Source organism: Geotrypetes seraphini, chromosome 6, assembly GCF_902459505.1.
Source record: "Geotrypetes seraphini chromosome 6, aGeoSer1.1, whole genome shotgun sequence".
Taxonomy (NCBI): domain Eukaryota; kingdom Metazoa; phylum Chordata; class Amphibia; order Gymnophiona; family Dermophiidae; genus Geotrypetes; species Geotrypetes seraphini.
This window is the reverse complement of record NC_047089.1, coordinates 63,328,387-63,349,842: the sequence shown is the minus strand read 5'-3', so window position 1 is coordinate 63,349,842 and position 21,456 is coordinate 63,328,387. Positions and strand designations below refer to the sequence as shown.

General features: G+C 40.8%; 1 protein-coding gene across 1 annotated transcript; it reads left to right on the top strand.

Annotated features, from left to right (window-relative positions):
• The first annotated feature begins 1,584 nt into the window (after positions 1–1,584).
• On the top strand, positions 1,585–13,994 carry NUDT15 (nudix hydrolase 15). The gene is made up of 3 exons (XM_033948228.1): positions 1,585–1,794; positions 8,295–8,491; positions 12,966–13,994. The coding sequence occupies exons 1-3, from the start codon at positions 1,652–1,654 to the stop codon at positions 13,085–13,087; spliced, it is 462 nt and encodes a 153-aa protein (XP_033804119.1). The 5' UTR covers positions 1,585–1,651; the 3' UTR covers positions 13,088–13,994.
• The last annotated feature ends 7,462 nt before the right edge of the window (positions 13,995–21,456 follow it).

Here is a 21,456-nt window from a genome sequence, read left to right as displayed (position 1 = left end):
TGTTGTCTGGTGATTTCATGAGTTTCTATTTGCACTTCCTTCTGACTGTGCATCCAATATTTCTTTCTGCTTCCTGCATGCTTCCTCTCCTCCAGATCTCATTCCATTCCCCAACAAACATCTCTCTCTACCCCTCCATGAGTCCAACTTTTCTTCCTTTCTCCTCCACCCCTATTGGCAACATGTCTCCCTCTCTTTTTCACTGTCCATGTGTCTTGAGTGATCCAGGCATCTCTCCCACTGACATAGTCAACATTTCTCCCTCTCTCATCCCCTGGATCATGTGCAGCATTTTTCACCACTGCTTACCAGCCCCATGCCCATTTCTCCTTCTATCACCCCCTCTCCAGCATGCCACATCTTTCTCTCCATCACTATGACCAACATTCCTCCCCCTTGCATCCCCTTCAATCTGTCCCTCTGTTCCCTCTCCACCACCATATCCAACATTTCTCCATCTCACCCCTTTCTACCTCTTTGTTTACTCCTGGCATAATTCTGTGCATCTCTCCATCACTTCATTCTGCTCCTGGATCCAACATCTCCCTCCTCCCCTATCACCTCCTGTGTATCTCTCCCTCTCATCTACCTCCACGCCCAACACCTCTCTCTCTCTCTCCCTTCCTTGTGCTGTGTCAAATCTCTCTATCCTCCTCCAAGCACCATCTTCCCTTCCTCTCCATTATTTGCAATTTCTTCTCCCCTCACCATGCATGTCTCCCTCAACTCTCCCATCTTTCCTTCTTCTCACCCTCCCCTCCCCCCTTTACCACCAGATTTTCTTCCTCTTATCTCTTCCCTCCCCTGTGCCATCAGATATCCTTCCTCTCCTTCCCTGTACTCCAAGGCTTGCTACTTCGGGTCACAGTAAGGGTGGTGACTCACATGCTACCTGCTGCTAACCGGAAGAATCCCATCTGCCACAGAGAGACTTCCGAGTCAGCGGGAGGCAGCATGTGGGAATTGCTGCCGATACCGCGACAAGATTCAATGATGATTCGGCTCGCCTCCGACTTCAACCTAAAGTAGCAGCGGTAAACAGGCTGCTCCTGTGGCGTCCCTCTGCCATGTCATCAGTGATGCAGCAGAGGGAAGGTCTCAGCGGGCAGGCCAGGAACAGCCTGTTTACCGCTGCTACTTTAGGTTGGAGTTGGAGGCGAGCCGAATCAGCATTGGGGGGGGGGGGGAATCATTATTGAATCTCGTCGTGGTATCAGCAGTAATTCCCACACGCTGACTTGGGGGGGGGGGGGGGGTGACGGACAGATCCGTTCAATTGAATCGGGCAGCACTACCGCGTACCCCCAACAAGCGGCTCCATGTGTTGAGAAATCACTCTCTAAAATTGAGCCTTCTTTGCAGTAGTGTCAGAGGAAAAAAAAATCATAATTTGGTAGCATATTGGGGTAGGGAAGGTAAATCCGAATTTTCTTTCACGCTTTCCCAAGTAGCCAGAAAATGATTATTTGGCTTTCAAAGTCACTGAAAAACATACAACGTGCATTTTCTAGGAGCTAGTTCACTTATAGAGCATTTAACAGATGAAATAGTCCCGCTCGCAGGTGCAGGGAAAAAAAAACCCCAACAATCCAACGTCACTTCCGCCCTTCTGCCGACGCCGAGCAATCTCAGTACTGCTCATAAGTCGACAATGGATGGCAAAGGGCGACCAGGGGTTGGGGTGGGTGTAATAGTAACTAGTCTTGCGCATCCCGGTTGCGTCCTGCTGGGGAGGAGGAAAGGCTCCACGGGGATGGGTCTCTTCCAGCTGCCCGGAGGCCATTTAGAATTTGGGTAAGTGAGAGTCAAGGCGTCTGTAGCCGGGAAGAGCAGAAAAGAGATCATGTGGACTTAGTAACTCAGAGGATGGTCACTGCCCCCCCCCCCCGGTACCACCCTTCATATTATGAGAACCAAGTGGAGAAGGGCCCAAAGGCGCCTTGGCAGCCGTTTTTTTGCGCGAAAAGGATACGATGAGTAAACGCCTGCTCTCGTGGTGGCTGCAGATGTGGCCACGGAACTGTACAACTCGCTACTTTACTGATGGTCAAGTCAGTTCCAAGCTTCGTGACAGGAACTGCTGGGACCTCCTGGCTTCAGAAAAAGAATTTTGCTATTCATATAGTGTATGGCAGATATACAGAGCTTTGTGCAGGCACAGAATGAGTTAAGTTCATAACTTGCAGTCCAAAGAGAACAGTTATTTGACTTGCCCCCCTCTGTCTGTTTCACCAAAGGGTATAACACTAGGGGGTGTAGGGTGTCCTAATTTATTCCGCAGTTAGAATACACATTTTTGTGTTTCATGAATAAATCAAGGAAAATTTTTGTTGTTTACCTGCAATTAAATCACTTTCTTTTCCAGAGATAAATAAAAAGAAGACTTGACATCCATATGTGAACATTTCTTAAGAAGGAACTGAATATTTAATGGGGTGCCCTAATTTTTTCACATGACTGTATCTACAAAAATATCCTTGAGTTTGCCCCTTGGTCTGCAAAAACTAAAATATTTACTTTTTGGGCCTTTACAAAAAATGTTTGCCGAACCCTTCCTTGTACCATGGGTCAAACCTCTCTATTCCCATCTGTACAGCATCCCTCCCTTCCTCCCCTCCATTATCACGTGCATCATCTCTCCCTACCGTCCACCCTATGTCCAACATTTATTTGGTATTATATACTGTCCTCCCAGGAGAGCTCAGAACATTTTTGTCTCTCTCTCTTCTCCATGCATGACTCCCTCCCCTCCACCATATGCAGGATTTCTCCCTCTCACCCCTTTCTCCCTCTGCTCCTCCTCCATCTCAGTAAATAATACTGTCATTGTTTTAGTCTCATCTGCTCGTAACCTTGGAGTCATCTTCGATTCCACCCTCTCATTAGTGGCTTTGAGACCAAAGAGGTTGTTGGAGCCAAATCGTTAGAGGGGAGCAGGACGGAGCTGCGGTGAGGAAGGTAGGGGTAGAAGGTAACATTCTGACCCCTTCAACAGAGGTAACTTTACTGGATGTCTGGAAGATACTCCAGAGAATGGATATTACTATTCAAAAAATGGCGAGGGAAACCTTATCATTAGTAAATAAGGTAGACTCATTAGTAAAAACAGTTGAAGATTTAAAAACGGATAATGAGGCTAAATTTGATAAAGCGAATCAGGAGATAATTGCTTTGAAATCTGTTTTTAAGAGTTTGATTAAAGATAAACTAATGATACAGAGAAAGATAGAGCAATTGGAGAATCATAATAGAAGATTGAATCATGATCTGCAAGCCCTGATGTTAGAGGCAGATCTAGATATTGTCGCTATCACAGAGACATGGTTCAGTGAATCACATGGATGGGATGCAAACATACCGGGATATAATCTTTTTAGGAAGGACAGAGATGGTCAAAAAGGTGGAGGAGTAGCTCTCTATGTAAAGATCAATATCCAAGCTACCGAAATGCAAGGGACCTGGGGAGAGGAAGAAGCGATATGGATTGCTCTGAAAAGAGAAGATGGAACTTCTATCTATGTGGGTGTAGTCTACAGACCTCCGACTCAATCGCAGCAAATCGATAAGGATCTGATTGTGGATATCTAAAAGTTTGGAAGGAAAGAGGAGGTTCTGCTGTTGGGAGATTTCAACCTGCCGGATGCGGACTGGAATGTTCCGTCTGCAGAATCGGAAAGAAGTAGGGAGATTGTGGATGCCTTTCAAGAGGCTCTGCTCAGACAAATGGTGACGGAACCCACAAGGGAAAAAGCGATATTGGATCTGGTCCTCACAAATGGAGAGAGTATCTCTAATGTTCGAGTGGGTGCTCACCTGGGAAGTAGTGATCATCAAACGGTTTGGTTTGATATAACGGCTAAAGTGGAGAACGGCCGCACGATACTTAAAGTCCTAGATTTCAAACGTACGGATTTTAATGCTATGGGAAAGTACCTGAAGAAAGAGCTGTTAGGATGGGAGGACATAAGAGAAGTGGAAAGACAGTGGTCTAAGCTGAAAGGAGCGATAAAAATGGCTACAGACTGTTATGTGAAGAAAATCAATAAAAACAAGAGAAAAAGGAAGCCGATATGGTTCTCCAACCTAGTGGCTGAGAAAATAAAGGCGAAAGAGTTGGCGTTCATGAAATATAAAAAAAAACCAAGAAGAGGAGAGCAGAAAGGACTACAGGGTGAAACTGAAAGAAGCCAAGAGAGAGATATGTCTGGCGAAAGCACAAGCGGAAGAACAAATGGCTAAAAATGTAAAAAAGGGAGACAAAAATTTTTTCAGATATATTAGTGAAAGGAGGAAGATGAAAAATGGAATTGCTAGGCTAAAAGATGCTGGGAACAAATATGTGGAAAGTGAGAGGAAAAAGCGAATGTGCTAAACAAATACTTCTGTTCTGTGTTCACAGAAGAAAATCCTGGAGAAGGACTGAGATTGTCTAGCAAAGTTACACGAGAAAATGGAGTAGATTCTGCGCCGTTCACGGAGGAGGGTGTTTATGAGCAACTTGAAAAACTAAAGGTGAACAAAGCGATGGGACCAGACGGGATCTATCCCAGGATACTAAGGGAGCTCGGAGAGGTTCTGGCGAGTCCTATTAAAGACTTGTTCAACAAATCTCTGGAGACGGGAGTGATTCCTGGGGATTGGAGGAGAGCGGATGTGGTCCCTATTCATAAAAGTGGTCACAGGGATGAAGCAGGAAACTACAGGCCGGTGAGCCTCACTTCAGTTGTTGGAAAAATAATGGAAGTTTTGCTGAAAGAAAGGATAGTGTACTTCCTTGAATCTAATGGGTTACAGGATCCGAGGCAACATGGCTTTACAAAAGGTAAATCGTGCCAAACGAACCTGATTGAATTTTTTGATTGGGTGACCAGAGAGCTGGATCAAGGATATATGCTAGATGAAATTTACTTGGATTTCAGCAAAGCCTTTGATACAGTTCCTCATAGGAGGCTGTTGAACAAACTTGAAGGGCTGAAGTTAGGACCCAAAGTGGTGAACTGGGTCAGAAACTGGCTGTCGGACAGACGCCAGAGGGTGGTGGTTAATGGAAGTCGCTCGAAGGAAGGAAAGGTGAGTAGTAGAGTCCCTCAGGGATCAGTGCTGGGGCCAATCCTGTTCAATATGTTTGTGAGTGACATTGCTGAAGGGATAGAAGGAAAAGTGTGCCTTTTTGCAGATGATACCAAGATTTGTAACAGAGTAGACACCGAAGAGGGAGTGGAAAATATGAAAAAGGATTTGAAAAAGTTAGAGGAATGGTCTAATGCCTGGCAACTAAAATTCAATGCAAAGAAATGCAGAGTAATGCATTTGGGGATTAATAATAGGAAGGAACCATATATGCTGGGAGGAGAGAAGCTGATATGCACGGACGGGGAGAGGGACCTTGGGGTGATAGTGTCCGAAGATCTAAAGGTGAAACAACAGTGTGACAAGGCAGTGGCTGCTGCCAGAAGGATGCTGGGCTGTATAAAGAGAGGCGTAGTCAGTAGAAGGAAGAAGGTGTTGATGCCCCTGTACAAGTCATTGGTAAGACCCCACTTGGAGTATTGTGTTCAATTTTGGAGACCGTATCTGGCGAAGGACGTAAGAAGACTTGAGGCGGTCCAGAGGAGGGCGACGAAAATGATAGGAGGCTTGCGCCAGAAGACGTATGAGGAGAGACTGGAAGCCCTGAATATGTATACCCTAGAGGAAAGGAGAGACAGGGGAGATATGATTCAGATGTTCAAATACTTGAAGGGTATTAATGTAGAACAAAATATTTTTCAGAGAAAGGAAAATGGTAAAACCAGAGGACATAATTTGAGGTTGAGGGGTGGTAGATTCAAAGGCAATGTTAGGAAATTCTACTTTACGGAGAGGGTGGTGGATGCCTGGAATGCGCTCTCGAGAGAGGTGGTGGAGAGTAAAACTGTGACTGAGTTCAAAGAAGCGTGGGATGAATACAAAGGATCTAGAATCAGAAAATAAGATTAAATATTGAACTAAGTCCAGTACTGGGCAGACTTGCACGGTCTATGTCTGTATATGGCTGTTTGGTGGAGGATGGGCTGGGGAGGGCTTCAATGGCTGGGAGGGTGTAGATAGGCTAGAGTAAGTCTTAACAGAGATTTTGGCAGTTGGAACCCAAGCACAGTACAGGGTAAAGCTTTGGATTCTTGCCCAGAAATAGCTAAGAAGAAAAAAATTTAAAAATTTAAATTGAATCAGGTTGGGCAGACTGGATGGACCATTCTGGTCTTTATCTGCCATCATCTACTATGTTACTATCATCAGAGATTTCCTCAGAGGAACTGTTCAAGAAATATTTACTACAAATATTAAGTTTTACTCCTGAGACTATTCCTCCTCTGAATAAAATCTACTATTTACCTGATCCTATAAAGAAAAATGGGAGTGAGACTTTAGAAAATCTTCAAGGTCCTCAGAATAAATATATCAGCAATTTTGGAAACATCTGTGGAAACCTTGGAAGAGAAAGCTACCTTACTTGTCTCGTTTGTGTTTGAGCAAGATCTCAACACTGTTTTAAAATTCTATTTTTGTAATTCGCATACTCCTTTTCTTGGTCAAAGTATTTGGATATACCCTGGCGTTAATAAAACAACTCAAGAAAAAAGGAAAATATTCTTAACAATGAGGCAAGAGACAAAAGATTTAGGTGCCACGTTCCAACTGGCATATCCATGCAAATGCCTCATTAAATATTTGGGGACAAAATATACATTCTTCTGGACCATCTCCGGAGTTTTCTGGACATGAAGATCTCCAGGGTTTAAAGGGTGTGATTATGTAATGAGGAATTATTTCCATTAAGCCATTTCCTTTATTTCTTTTGATGGTTAAATTAAGTCTCTGTATATTCAGGACCTTTCCCACACAGTGTTTTGGGGTCTAAGAAGATTGTTACCTGATTTCCTTTATTGAATTTTTTTTTTATGTATTATTACTTTTTGTGTTACTTAAACAAGTGTATTACTTGTCATATTTTCAAAATAATAAAGAATTAAAAAATAATAATTGGTGGTCTATTGTATCAAAACCTGATGATAAATCCAGTGAAATAAGTAGAACAGATGTATAATGGTCCAGGTGGTAAATGATATTGGCAGTCAACCCTATCAAGGACAGTTCTGTTGAATGATATTTACGGAAGCTGTTCTGATTGGGATGAAGGACATTTGTTTGTTCAATAAAGTTGGGTGAAAACAATCTTTTCTGTGAGTTTGGCTAAAAATGGAATATTAGAAATAGGGCAATAATTGGAAATCTCCGTTGCGCTGACTTTGTGGTCTTTCATCATGGGAAAAACGATTGCTTCTTTCCATTGCTTAGGTAGAGTACTAGTAGCAAGACTAGTTTGAATGAAGTTGAGTATATGTGGACCAAATATTGGAAAGTATCTCTTCAATATCACCAAAATTCACCCCTTCCTCTCTGAGCACACTATCCAGACCCTTGTCCACGCTCTTGTAACCTCACTCTTAGATTACTGCAACCTATTTCTAATTGGTCTCCCGTAGTGTTACCTCTCCCCCTTGCAATCTGTGCAAAACTCTGCTGCACTACTCATCTTCTACCAACCTCGCTACACTCATGTCACCCCCCTCTCCTTAAGTCACTTCACTGGCTCCCTATCCACCATCGCATACAGTTCTGTGCCTGGATAAATTACCCAGGTTTGTCCATCAAGCCCCTTCCCTTCCCTTGTTTAAAAGCAGACTGAAAATCCACCTTTTTGATATAGCCTTCAGTCCTTAACCCTACTCCTCTGCGCTCCAACCCAGCCAGCTGATTAACCAGTTTGTCTGTCTTGTCTGTTTAGATTGTAAGCTCTTTCAAGCAGGGACTGTTTTCTTCTTCATTGGAATTGCACAGCGCTGCATATGTCTGGTAGCGCTATAGAAATAATAGTGGTAGTATAGAAATTTTCCATCTGGTTGACTATGACCTAGTATCACTAGAACTACTGTACTAACCAAAAGAATGAGTTGACATAAGAGGTGTACATATGAGTAATTAAATAGGACCTGAAAATTTTGGTAGGATAGAGGGGATTTTTCTTGTACTATTTACAATAGCATGTACAGTACTAGGTTTTTCTGTATATTGACATGTGAATGGGCCAAGAAAGTGGAATAGTGTGTTGGATATAAGAAAATGATTTGCATACAAATACTCTGTGGGACAATTCTTTTTCTGTTTCATTTTATTTCCTGTATCAGTGATAAATGTTTAGAACTGCTTAGGATTTTACCTTGTTTTAATTTGTGTTTGTGTTGATTTTTTAGTGAGAGCTGGGAGCAATGTGCTGAAAGGGAAACCCTAGAAGAGGCAGAACTTCATATGAAAAATGTTCGCTTTGCTTCAGTGGTAAATGCTGTTAGCCTAAAGGACAACTTCCATTATGTCACTATAATAATGAAAGGAGAAGTGGATATGTGCTATCCATCAGAGCCAAAGAATGTAGAACCTGACAAAAATGAAGGTATGATATGAAAGATTTTTATTTATTTATAAAAATTGATATATCCTCTCCTTGGTATCACAAAATGCCAATCAAGATGGTATGCAATCACAAAATATTAAAACTAGCTAACATAACATCAAGGCAACAGCAAAAATTTCACTGTTAAGCTTGCTATTGAATGGGGCTGTAAAAAAAACTAAAACACAACAACCCTGTTTAATATGACAGGGAACACACAGCATATAAAATAGAAACATTATGGCCCAAATTCTCTAAATAGTGCCAATCACGTGGTGCCATTTAGAGAACTGCAGCTACATGAAAGGTGCTGGAAACGTAGACCATTTTTTTTAAAGGCCTCTAATTTCCGGCACCTACCTTATACGAGAATCACGCCTAGGGCTACTTTTGGCATTAACCAAGGTGCCTCCTTAATTGTTACAACAGTGCCGTTTTTGGAGGCACCTGTGGACACCTCCCATTTTTAAAAGTGTTTTAATTGGTTTTTCATTGGTGCAATCCATTACTACACAGTTTGAACCAATTAAAACAATTAACTTAGGTGGTGGTATGATGCTTACCACTGTCTTACAGTTCCGTTTAGAGAATTTATGCCTATGTACATAGATACAAAAGAATAGTCATACTAGGTCAGACCAATGATCCATCAAGTCCAGTATCCTATTTCGAACAGTGGCCAATCCGAGTCACAAGTACCCGGCAGAATTCCAAATAGTAGCAGCTAGTGCTGCCCAATTAGGGGAAATTTTTTCTATTTGCCCTGTTGATTTAATTTAAATGACACAGCTTTTTTACGTTAAAACATTTTATTTAACCAAGACAATATCATGTCAAAGATAGGAACATCCAATCTATAACACAGCTTTAAAATTAGCTAGAAACATGGATTAAATGAATTATGTTTTCCAGGTCCTATTTAGAAAGTACATATCAAGATTTAACTGTAAAATCTCTTGATATACTGGACATATGTTTGCACTCCAATGTCAGTTTTTCCTCCCTTCCCTCCACCATGTCCAACATTCCTCCCTCTTGCATACCTTTCCATCTATCCACTCTTTCTCCACCACAACATCCAATATTTCTCCCTCCTTTCCACCACTATCATGTCCAACAATTCTTCCTTTTCCTTCCTTTCCCCATTGTGCACTATCTCTCTCTCTCTCCTGCTCCATGCACCTATGTCCAACCATTCTCCCTTTCTTTTCCATCCCCTACTGGCAGCATCTCTTAACCTCCCTTTGCAACACCCCACTCATTCAGCTTCTGTCCTTCCCTGCCTATCCAACCCCCTCCCAGCCCGTGCAACTTCTGTCCTTCCCTGCCTTCCCAACCCCAGCCCCACTTAGCAGGATCCTGTGGCACGACCTCTCTCTTTCCAGCTCCTGACTTCCTCACCTATCACCTCCCTGGCTGCTGTAATTTTAAATCTTTGGCAGCCGGCAGCAGCAATGGAAGTGAGCCTGCCCTGGAAGTCTTCATTCTGCAGTGACTTCCTGCTCCCATATAGGCAGGACGCTGCAGAATGAAGGCTTCCAGGGCAGGCCAACGGCAGTAGGCTCACCTTGTTGCCACTGCCGGCTGCCTGTAGATTTAAAATTACAGCGGCTAGGGAGGAGGTAGGTGGAGGAGTCGGGAGAACCATAACCGACTCGCAAAACAGGAAGTTACATTAGAAAGAAGGACTCTGACAGAGAGAAAGCCCAAGCAGGCCTGTGCAGAATAGATTGGCGGCAAGGGGGCTAAGAAAGAACTTCAGTGCTACTGCCATTGAATCGGTGAGTCCAGTTATTTTTGGGAGAACAAATCTATTCACCCAAAGTGAATCAGTGAATCGATTCAAATATGGAATTGGGCAGCTCTAGTAGCAATGCTTCTTCTCACCACCAGGGTCATACCTCCGAAGCTCAGCATAAACAATTACACTTCTCCCTACAAATCTGCGATTTCAGTATCCACGGATTCGGTTATTCGCGATTTTTTTTTTTTTTAGAAACAATTTCCTTTTTTGGGCTATTTTTTAGCCGTCTGAGCCTTCCCAGAACCTTACCTGGTGGTGAAGCAGGGCAGGAGCGATGTTCCTATACTCCTGCTCTGTGCAGAGCCATCACCAAAATGGCTGCCGTGAGTTCCCATGAGTTCCTATTGTAGTCTCGAGAACTGGGCTGGTCTAGGGGGGATCCGGATTTTCCAAATGGAAAATCTGGTACCCCTACACAAAGCCCTCAGTGAAAAGGGGGATTGGCAGCACTAGGCCTCTTAAAGACACAATGTGCTCAGCCACATATATTAAAATTAAAGGAACCTTTACTTCTCCTAAGAGCTAAAATGGCCCAGAGCTGCTACTGCCCATGTACTTTGTGACCTGTGTGGCATAACAGATAGCATATTGCTTCCGACTTTTTTCATGTTATAGAATTTGTTTTTGTATTTAATGTCCTTGTTTGACTATGCTCTATCCTGTCTTTTACTTAACTGGAGTTCCTTTCTGCCTTTTGCATTTTATGTAAACTGCTTTAACCTTGCTTATATAAAGGTAGTATATCAAGCCTTGGAATAAAGACAGTGGCAAATACCTCCCCCCCCAAAGTCCCTAACCTTTAGGAGGGGGCCCTGCAGGACATGCAGGATGTCTACCATGTTTACTTACCATCTGCCTGCAACTGTAGGGTCTAAGACAATAATGATGCTTCAACTTATGCAGAAATTTCTCCAGAAGACTTCTGCTTTGCTCCAATCCACTACAGCTCCTGCTTTAATTAATTTATTTTTTCAATTTTCTATACCGTTCTCCCAGGGAAGCTCAGAACAGTTTACATTAATTTATTCAGGTACTCAAGCATTTGTCCCCGAAGTTCCCAGAAAAGTTCTCTGAAGGTTTTATCTAAGGGGGCCCCTAGAATGGAGGATACTTGACCTATATGAGGAGGAGGACTGTGATATTCTAAAACCACAAAATTACTCACATGAGAGACACTCAGACAATCAAACTGAGGAAACTGCACACCCTGAAGTCCTACAAAGACAGTCTAATGCCCTTTCAACAACTGGGCTTGAGCCTTCTCAGAAAAGGGAGCCATTTTGTGCCATTATGAAGTTAGTGAGTCATGCAGGCCTTGTAACTCTCCATATGCACCAAGTTTTTCTGGACATGTGGCTCAAAATTTGAGACACCTCTCAATTCTAGCAGTGTCTATAAAGTAGAAATGAAATATAAAGTCCAACAGTTCTCCTAACACTGTCGCGTCGAAAGCTGCTTTCAGAAAGGCTAAGACCCCAAAGTTGTTGTTTTTATTTATTTTTCTCATGCCCCACAGGTTAAAGATCTGTCACAGTTCAATACTTAATCTATGTATCACATCCCATCAGCTTCAATTGTTGCAATGCCACCATGCATTTCTGTAGCAGTCTGTGAAGGCAACAAGAGTATTACCAGTCTTTCTTTCTGCTAGTATGCTTTCCCTGTTAAATGAGCTGGAGGATGGCTAGTATCATTTATTGTACTCCAGCTGCAGCTATAATTGTTGGCGCATGAAGAATGGCATGACTGCAGCCTCAGAACTTTGAGAGTAATTGGAAAGATCATCTTATAGATAGACCAGATCCTGGTCTATTTGTAGAAAAAGTGAAGGATACTGTGTCTGTCTTAAGATAATAGCTCTGTGTTATGTGAGCATTCTGCTTAAGGGGGTTGGGAATGGGACTTGATATACCACCTTTCTGCGGTTACAATCAAAGCGGTTTACGTGTTTACCTATTTTGTACCTAAGGCAATGGAGTGTTAGGTTACTTGCCCAGAGTCACAAGGAGCTGCAGTGGGAATTGAACCTAGTTTTCCAGGTTATCTGTACTAAGTACTAGGCTACCCTTCCACTCCAGTAGAGAAGAAAACTACTGCCTGTTGAAAAAATAAATCTTCTTTTTTGCTACATGTCCTATTCACCTGATAAGTCACTTTATACTTATCCATCTCCAAGAGGCAATCTTTCCTATCCAACAATACATTCCAAAACAACACCAGCAAGATAGAAAATGGTTAATTCCTGCAGCTGCTCCAAATGCAAAACCTATATTTTTGATTAGCATGCTGGTGGGAGGGTGGTTCCAGTTTTTTTTTCCCTTTAGCAAGCGTGGTATTTGATTACAACAGACAACTAGGTATTGACTATATAATTTTGCAACCTCTCTTTTTTCCAACATCCCCCCCCACCCTAAGTTGCATATTTCTCATCTGGAAATCAACCCAAAGTCATTGGACCCATTCCCCTGCTGTCCATGGAAAATCCTCATTGCAAGTATGCATTCTTGCTTTCCTCCCACTCCTATCATCGAAATTGAGACATAACATTTTGATAGCAATACATTGATTAGACTATAAAGATACCTTTTAGCCTCTTTTTTTTTTCTTCCTGCTTTGGGCTAACTCCCATGCCTCTCTGTAAATTGTTCTAAGACATTCTTTCATTTACAGGTTGGGAATGGATTAGATGGGAAGATTTTCCATCCAGTGACCAGCTGTTCTGGGGTTTGACCTGTTTAAAGGAACAAGGCTACAATCCTTTCAGTGAAGACTTTAATCACCTCAGAGCATAAATGATGAATCATCACTAGATGGCAGAATGGATAGCATATTGTACTTTTTTCGTTTGCTTTTTTCCTCCACCAATATACTTTGACAGATATGAAGAACAAAGAAAGAAAACTACACCATTTCTTACTTCTGAGTAAAATATTTTATATCCTATTTGAGTGAAGGCGGATTTAGTTTTGTTAAGAAAGTGCCCATTTCCACCATATTTTGCTTTATGGACAGAGGAAACTATTTCCTTTCCTCCTATATCAGTAACACTTTATTGAATATTCAAGATGGTTTCTTAGTCCATATAATCCCATAATGCAAGTTGGTAGTCAATTTATGGATTAAATCAGATGCTGTTATAAAAATTGCTGACCATGTAAAAAATGTTTTTATTTTTTACATCCATATAATATTTGTGTATGAAGTACAATGATTTATTTTTTAATGGCTGCTTCTAGATTTATTTTCATGTATTTTCTGTGAATGGTGCTAAGATGCCTCTATTTTGGGGCAAGTAATTTTGTTTATTGTGAACCGCTCAGATGGCTGTGCTAATGGGCAGTATATCAAATAAACTTGGTTTATTACAAGTTTACCAAGTCTATAGATAATTAAGTGGGGACTAAAATAGACAAAATTTAGGCTTAGCTTAATGTATTCCTTAGCATCCAAGCCAGACCAGTCCAGAATATGTGTATTATGGCTGTTGATCAGCAAATGAAGGCAGAGAACCAAGAGCTGTGAGCGCCATCCTTTAAGGGCATTGTGCAGTTTAAGCTCCTCAGTATTTCTGTCTTTGGCAGATGATAAGTCTGACTATGTAACCTTTTTATTTTTATTGTAATCTATTGATTCCCTCTTTCCTCATGTTCTCAATTGTATTTTACGTTTTGTTCTATTTTTTGTTTTCTACCCTATATAATTTTTACTTTTATTTAAAATTTAAATTTTTTATTATAAACCGCTTAGATTTACCTTTGGTTTTATTTGCGGTATATTAAATAAATTGAACTTGTTTAATTTACCTTTATAAAATTATTGCTCATTGAGGGGAAAAAAATGTGTTAGAGCAGGAATGTTTCTCTGCAGCTGCCTATTCCTTGGCTAGAGATACTAAACTTAGAAAGTACGAGGAAGAAATATTTGACTTAAGGCATAAGATACCAGGAACAGATACTTGTCTTTTTACTAATAGCTCAGGTGGGAAAAATGTATTAATTCTTCTAGGTGGAGGGATGGATTTTTAACTTGCCTGCCCAAGGGAGTTGCACATTAGCATCCTTTCTTGCCTTCTGTAGTGTATAGACTGTAGCAGCAGGCTAGATTTGCAAGCTGTTCAAGGCACATATACTGATTTTTGGCAGTACTCTAAAGATAGCTCCAGTGGAAATGCAAAATTTATTCATGTTGTAGAGGTTACTGCTCATCTTTGGGAGAGCTGTTTTTTTCTGGGTAAGGTCTAGCCTGGGGTGTCCAACCTGCGGCCCCATGAAGTATTTTGTGCGGCCCCAGTCGAGGGTGATGCAGTGTTTTCCTCTGCTGCCTCTGGGTGTTTACCGTCTTGCTGGCTCCCTCCTCTATCTTGCTGCAGCATTTGCACATTTGTGTGGCCCCAGAAACATTTTTTTCGGCCAATGCGGCCCAGGGAAGCCAAAAGGTTGGACACCCCTGGTCTAGATATTTCCTGTAAAACCATCAACAGTCCTCTGCCCAGTCCTTGGGACATGCCTAGCCAGTCAGGTTTTCAGGATATCCACAATGAATATGCATGAGAAATTTGCATGCAGTACTTCTCAGGCATATTAATTTTGGGTATCCTGCAAACCTAACTCATTAGGTGTATCCCAAGGACTGGGTTGAGAACCCTGGCTTTTGAGAAGAATTAAAGAACATTGTGAAAAACTTGAGAAATTCTAAACCGCGGAGACTACCAGATGATAAACATATAGGTTCTTCTTGCACTACTATTAATAGATTAAGATTTAGAGATGCAAAGTCCTATACAATTCTCAGCACCAGAAAGGCTTGGACAAGTTCCTGGAGGAAAAGTCAATAATCTGTTATTGAGAAAGACATGGGGAAAGCCACTGTTTTCCCTGTATTGGTAGCATGGAATATTGCTACACCTTGGGTTTTGGCCAGGTACTAGTGACCTGGATTGGCCACCGTGAGAACGGGCTACTGAGCTTGATGGACCATTGGTCTGACCCAGTAAGGCTATTCTTATGTTCTTATATTTTGTTCTGACAAGACATCTGGCCACCAGCAATCCTGAGGGTCCAACACTCAAAATCTTGCAGTGAGGCTCTCAGGTCCACTCCCTTTATTTTCTTTCAGGCATCCTATTACTACTGCCCATTCACTCTTGGTTATCATAAAAAAGGTTATTGTTTGGAATAGAGAATGGCATGAGGACACTGCAGGAAACCATCCCTTGTTATTCTTTAGTGTCTATCTCAACCTCAGTCCTTCTACACCAGCATTCTTCAATGCAAGGCTTGAGGGTCAGCAGCTGTGCCCATTCATACTGATTTTTCCCTCTCTCCTTAAAAAATGACATGGGAAGTAAAATTTTGCAATGTATCTATTGCTCTGTTGCAAGAAACGCATTTAACAGTGGTAGAGCATGCAAAATTACAATGCTGGTGGGTCGGTACTTGTAGCCTTAGCTGTAGACAGAAAAGCTGGATGTGTGATTCTATTTAATAAAAATTTGATTGAAATTCATAAATCATGTATTGACCCCATTGGCGGCTATGTAGTGCTTCGTATCTTGGTGGATCACCAACACGGTATTATGTAACTTATATACACCAAACAATTATAATGATATACAGCTTATACATCATTTGGACCCTAATAGTGCCTGTGAAATATCAGCCATCAATGAAAAACTGAAACAGATCCATCAATGGCTTGAATCAAATAGACTGGCCCTTAATATCAAAAAAACAAATATTATGCTTTCCCCCCGGAAAGATGGTTATAAACTTTCCCTTCCAATCTCTATTAAAGGCATCCCCCTTAAGTTGATAAACAGAATTAGGATTTTAGGGGTTATCTTTGACGATAAATCAACTTTTCATGATCATATTAGCTACGTTGTTAAATCAACTTTTTACAGACTCCGTCAGATTCGCTCAGTGTCGAAATTTTTATGTCCAAAGTCTTTGAACATACTAATCCATTCCCTGGTCATCTCAAAAATTGATTACTGCAATGCCCTATTTAAGGGATTAGCTCTAAAGGAAATTAGGCGTTTACAGATCGTCCAGAATGCTTCTATTAAACTTATCATGAAAGCTAAAAAATTTGATCATGTGACCCCGCTGCTTAAAAAGGCCCACTGGCTTCCAGTAGCTCATCGTATAATGTACAAATTAAGTCTGCTTACCTTTAAATCTTTGTTATTTAAAACCCCAGCTTTTATCTATAAATTTTTGATTCCTCATACCACATCAAGATTACTGCGGTCGAATGACCAACACTTATTGGTCATTCCCTCTCTCAAAATTATCAATACACGGCGGCAATCCATTTTTTCCGTTACAGCTCCACAAACTTGGAATTCTCTAACAATATACTTAAGAGAGGAAAAAAACTTGGAAAGATTTAAGAATAAACTTAAGGGTTTTCTTTTTAAAGATGCATTCGATGAATAAATGAATTGCTTATACTCTTTTGTACTCTTTTATCCTCAAAGTATTTTGCTTTTTCTTTCCCTTTCCTATCGTATTCAATCTTTATTGTTTTCTTTATAACCAGATTGTATTTCTTTCCTATCCTTTCCTCATGTTTCAATATGTTTGTATAAGTTGGTTTTTTATCATGTCTAGTAGTTTTAGTTTTTTGTTAGCTGTGTCTGTTACCCCCAACTCTGTAATTTTAATTATTTGTACATCGCCTAGAATTTGGAATAGGTGATTAATCAAATTTGATAATAAGAAATTCTTTAATTGTATTTTTAGAGATCTCTGTAAACAGGGGACCTACCAATTATTGTGGGTAGAGATTTTAATTTGATTCTGATCCTTTTTTAGATAGAACTGGGGGCTCTTTGAGGGGTCCTTGTGGGTCTAGCCAAGGTATTCCCATGGTCAATGCAGCTTTAGATCTTATAGATATTTGGAGAACTCTTCATCCTTAAGAGAGAGATTATACCCATCTTTCAAATTATACCCATCTTTGCAAATCTCAAATTGATTATTTTTTGGTCTCTGTCTTTGTTCTCTAAGATAGTGAATACTGCCATTGAAGCTTACCAGATCTCAGACCATGCTAAGGTGTGGTTTGATTTAGACAACTCTTTGGTTTGTGCTAGTGCATGTCTTTGGAGATTTCCAGTGGAGTTTTACACAGATATAGCTTTTCAGGACTTATCTGGTTAAAAAATGGCAAGATTATGAAGTTTTTAATGTCCAGCATCAAGAAAACCCAATTCTTTTTTTAAGATACTGTAAAGGCAATACTTCATGGAGATACAGTTGCTTATGCTTCCTATAGGAAGAAGGTGCTTGGAACAACATATTTGTCGTTTATGCAAAGAATTTGGCATTTCTTCCACAACTGTACCTCGAGAACAAATCATAGCCTTGGCAGTGACTTTAGTTTCGCTGCTACATCAGCAAACACTTAAATCCCATCTACAGCAGTGGCTTTATTATAAATTTTAACTTTACAAGCAGGCTAATAAAAGTGGCTCCCTCCTTGCCAAGGTAGCTTGTCAAAAAAATCTTGCATATTAAAAATCTCTGACAATATAGTGTACAGGTTCTTTGCTTCCAGGCGGACTTTTTGGGACACCAAGCCGCAAAATGGTATAAATTGATATATGGATTTTTAAATTAAAAAAAAAAAATGGACTTAGGGATATTTGGAGTATTGAGATTGGACAGACAATTTCTGCGTCTCAATGGCCACGATTTTGGTCCTGGAGATTAAGATCTACAAGGTCAGCATCTATGAGTCAAACATGGATGTTTTTGTTAGAGTTTTATGGACCCCTACGCGCTTACAAAAGATAGATAGCACTAGATCTAATAGATGCTGGCATTGTAGAGTAGAAGTTGGGACGTTAGACCATTTAATTTTTTTTTTGTCCCTGTGTAAATGCATTTTGGAAATTAATTTGGCCCCAAATTAATGAATTACTAGAAAATCATGTAGGACTCTCATATGATACTATATTATTTGGTACAGCAATGAGAACTCAGAGTCTGATTTCAGCAAATAATAACAAACTATTATTAATATTGACAGGGGTCGCCATGCAACAAATTACTCAAAATTGGAAGGATTATACCAAATTAAATTATACATTTTGGTGGAATTCAGTTTGTCATATATACAAAATGGAAAAAGTAATAGCATTACAACAAGGAAATCTTCATAAGTTTAAGAAAATTTGGGAACCATTGACTCGCTATTCCAATGATCAGATTTCATAGCACATTAGTAATAGTTATATTAGAGTGGGGGGGGGAATGTATATTATGTGGAAATAAGAAATGAAAAAAGGGGGTTATATTTTATATGATAAGATGAATTATTTGTAATTACACTTTTCATGTATTAATTGAATATAATATGTACAATTCAATTATTGTAAGAATGCAAAAATCTACAAATAAAAATAATAAAAAAAAAAAATCTCTGACAGGAGAGTTAATTAAAGATGATCAAGAAATTAATAAGTGTTTTTTAGCAGTATTGTGCTTCTCTTTATCAGGCCCCCAATGATAAGGGACTAGCTAGTAAGACATACCTGGACAGTCTCGATCTCCCCTCTTTGGATGAAAATTCCTGACTTCTTTTGGAGGGCCCTGTTTTAGCACAGGAGATACAATGGGTGATTTGTTAGAGCTCCAATCATAAGTCCCCAGGTCTGGATGGTTTCCAGGCAGTATTCTATAAATTACTTCAAGATTATAGTTTTCTTTCTCTACAAGCTATGTTTCAGGTGTGTATTGGGTAGGTCAACTGCTGGATTCCTTATTGTTGGCGCACACTGTAATGTGCCCAAAGCCGGTGAAAGATCATTCTCGTCTGGGGTCCTATTGACTGACCGACATACCGACCTCGTTATTAAATTATGAAACAAAGCTTCTGGCGCAGGTCTTGCCTAATAGGTTGGTCAGGGTGTTACCTCAGTTGCTAGTGAAACCCTAGGTAGGCATTGTGCGAGATAGGCAGGTTGAAAAAAATCTCAGCATGATCTTAGCTTCTCTTGATATAGTCCACTTGATATAGTCCACAGTGATAAGCACTCCTCTATTTTAATAAGCTTCAACACCAAAAACAGCTCAGGGTGCTACAAAAATGGACAAATAAATTTCAAAAACAGGATTTCAGGGAGGGGGCCCCAACCCCCTCCCCCCCAATTCAACTCTACCCTGATGTTTTTCATAGACAGTAATGAATTATACTCATTATGTGCTGTGCATGCAACAGCTCTCACTAGCTGGATAGGGGAAAAGCTTTTCTGCCTCAGACAAGCAAGGAGAATATCGAGGGGCTTGTCTCTTTTTGGGCTGCTTTTTACACAGGTTGAACCAGCCTGAAACCCTCTACCCCATCAGTTTCCACATGATTCTTCAAGGGAGGGAGATGCAGCCAGCACCCACAAGGTCTTTCAACAAGCGCAGAGCGGTCATGTGCTTCAATCAAAACCAGGTGAGCAGACTCCCAGGGGCCAAACCCCGAGCTGATCCAAGTGTTAGGGCAGGCTGGCCATATAGGTGCCCTACATCAAGGGTGGCCCGCCCAGCTAGAGACCGCAACACACTGAGTCTGTAGCTTCTCCCAGGCAGAGCTGTTCCAGGACTACTGGGAAACTGAAGCACCCAAAACAAGAAATTTAAGTACAGCAGAAGAAAAACACACTTTCTCAACTTGCTTGCAAAAGAAAAAAACTGAGGAGAGAGATGGCAGGGCTCAGTGAGGCAGGAAGGTTGAGGAATTTAAAGTGTAGATATCTTCTGCATTCCTCACAGAGGAAGATGCACTACCCACAGGTTCAGGACTCATGTGTTTTTTGTCCTGGAGCAGGCTATTTAAGAACAGAAAATACTGTAATTTATTTCACCAGAAGACTTGGCAGGTTAGTTTGCAATTTGTCTATCTCTTCTTTCTTCTCCACTTAAGAACCTAAGGCAGGGGTGTCAAAGTCCCTCCTTGAGGGCTGCAATCCAGTTGGGTTTTCAGGATTTCCCCAATGAATATGTATGAGATCTATTTGCATGCACTGCTTTCATTGTATGCTAATAGATCTCATTAATAGTCATTGGGGAAATCCTGAAAACCTGACTGGATTGCGGCCCTCGAGGAGGGACTTTGACACCCCTGGTCTAAGGGCTAAATTCTCCAAATGGCATCTGAATTTAAATGATGGTAAGCATCCTACTGCTATCTAATGAACCAATCAAGGTGCAAAAATGCAGGCACCTGTCTCACGCCTGTGGAGGCACATAGGGATGCCTAAGGCTGGCATGGGCATGGTTTATGCCAGAAGTGGCCTTAGGTGGCTGTAGGCGTGAGACCAGCACCTTAAATGTAGGCCTTTAAAATGCTGGTCTACATTTAAAGTGCCTATGTTAAAAAAAAATATATTGATTCTGGACACGGTGCCTGCCGGTAATTGATACACGACCCTGAGGTTTAACAGCCTTCCCTTCAGAGTTTCATATCTCTGAGCTTTTTTACAAGCCATATTGGGTCACACTTCATTGACTCTTTTTTCTATTGAAGCCAGTTTGTTTCATTACATCCAATACCTTTTCTGGTTTCTCCTTGTTTGATATTTTCACCCTGAACCTAGTATTTTGGTAATTGATACACGGCAGGCGCCTGTTTTGCAGGTGCTGCTTCCAGAATCAGGCCCTATGTATATTCTTTGTATTACATTTATTTTAAGAGACACATGTGCATGCTTATATTGATTTATATTCATCTTAAATTTTGATTTAACTAAGAAAAAAAAAGTTAAAAAAATTATATTATTGATAAAAAGACTCTTGAGTTTTAAGTTTTTGGGGAGAAGTATTTATGACCCTAGCAGCATGGAAAGGCACTAGAGATGTCACAGCCAACTAATGGGTGCAAGTCTTTTATTTGAAATGAAAAGACTGAAATTTGTAAAAACAAAGTCCCAACTAGGATCCAAGTTTCGGCAACTACATTTGTGAGATAGAGATGCTGACATGCTTGATATTGTCCCCTGAAGAAGGCGACGGAGTCACCAAAATGGCATATGCCTCTTCTTGTTTCTGGTATAGCAGTCCGAGGCTTGTTCTCTTCTTTCCTTTCCTCCGTAGCTCTAAGGTATGCTAGTGTAGCTAGTATATTCTACAGTATTTGAATTTAAAAAAAGGATATCTTGACAACT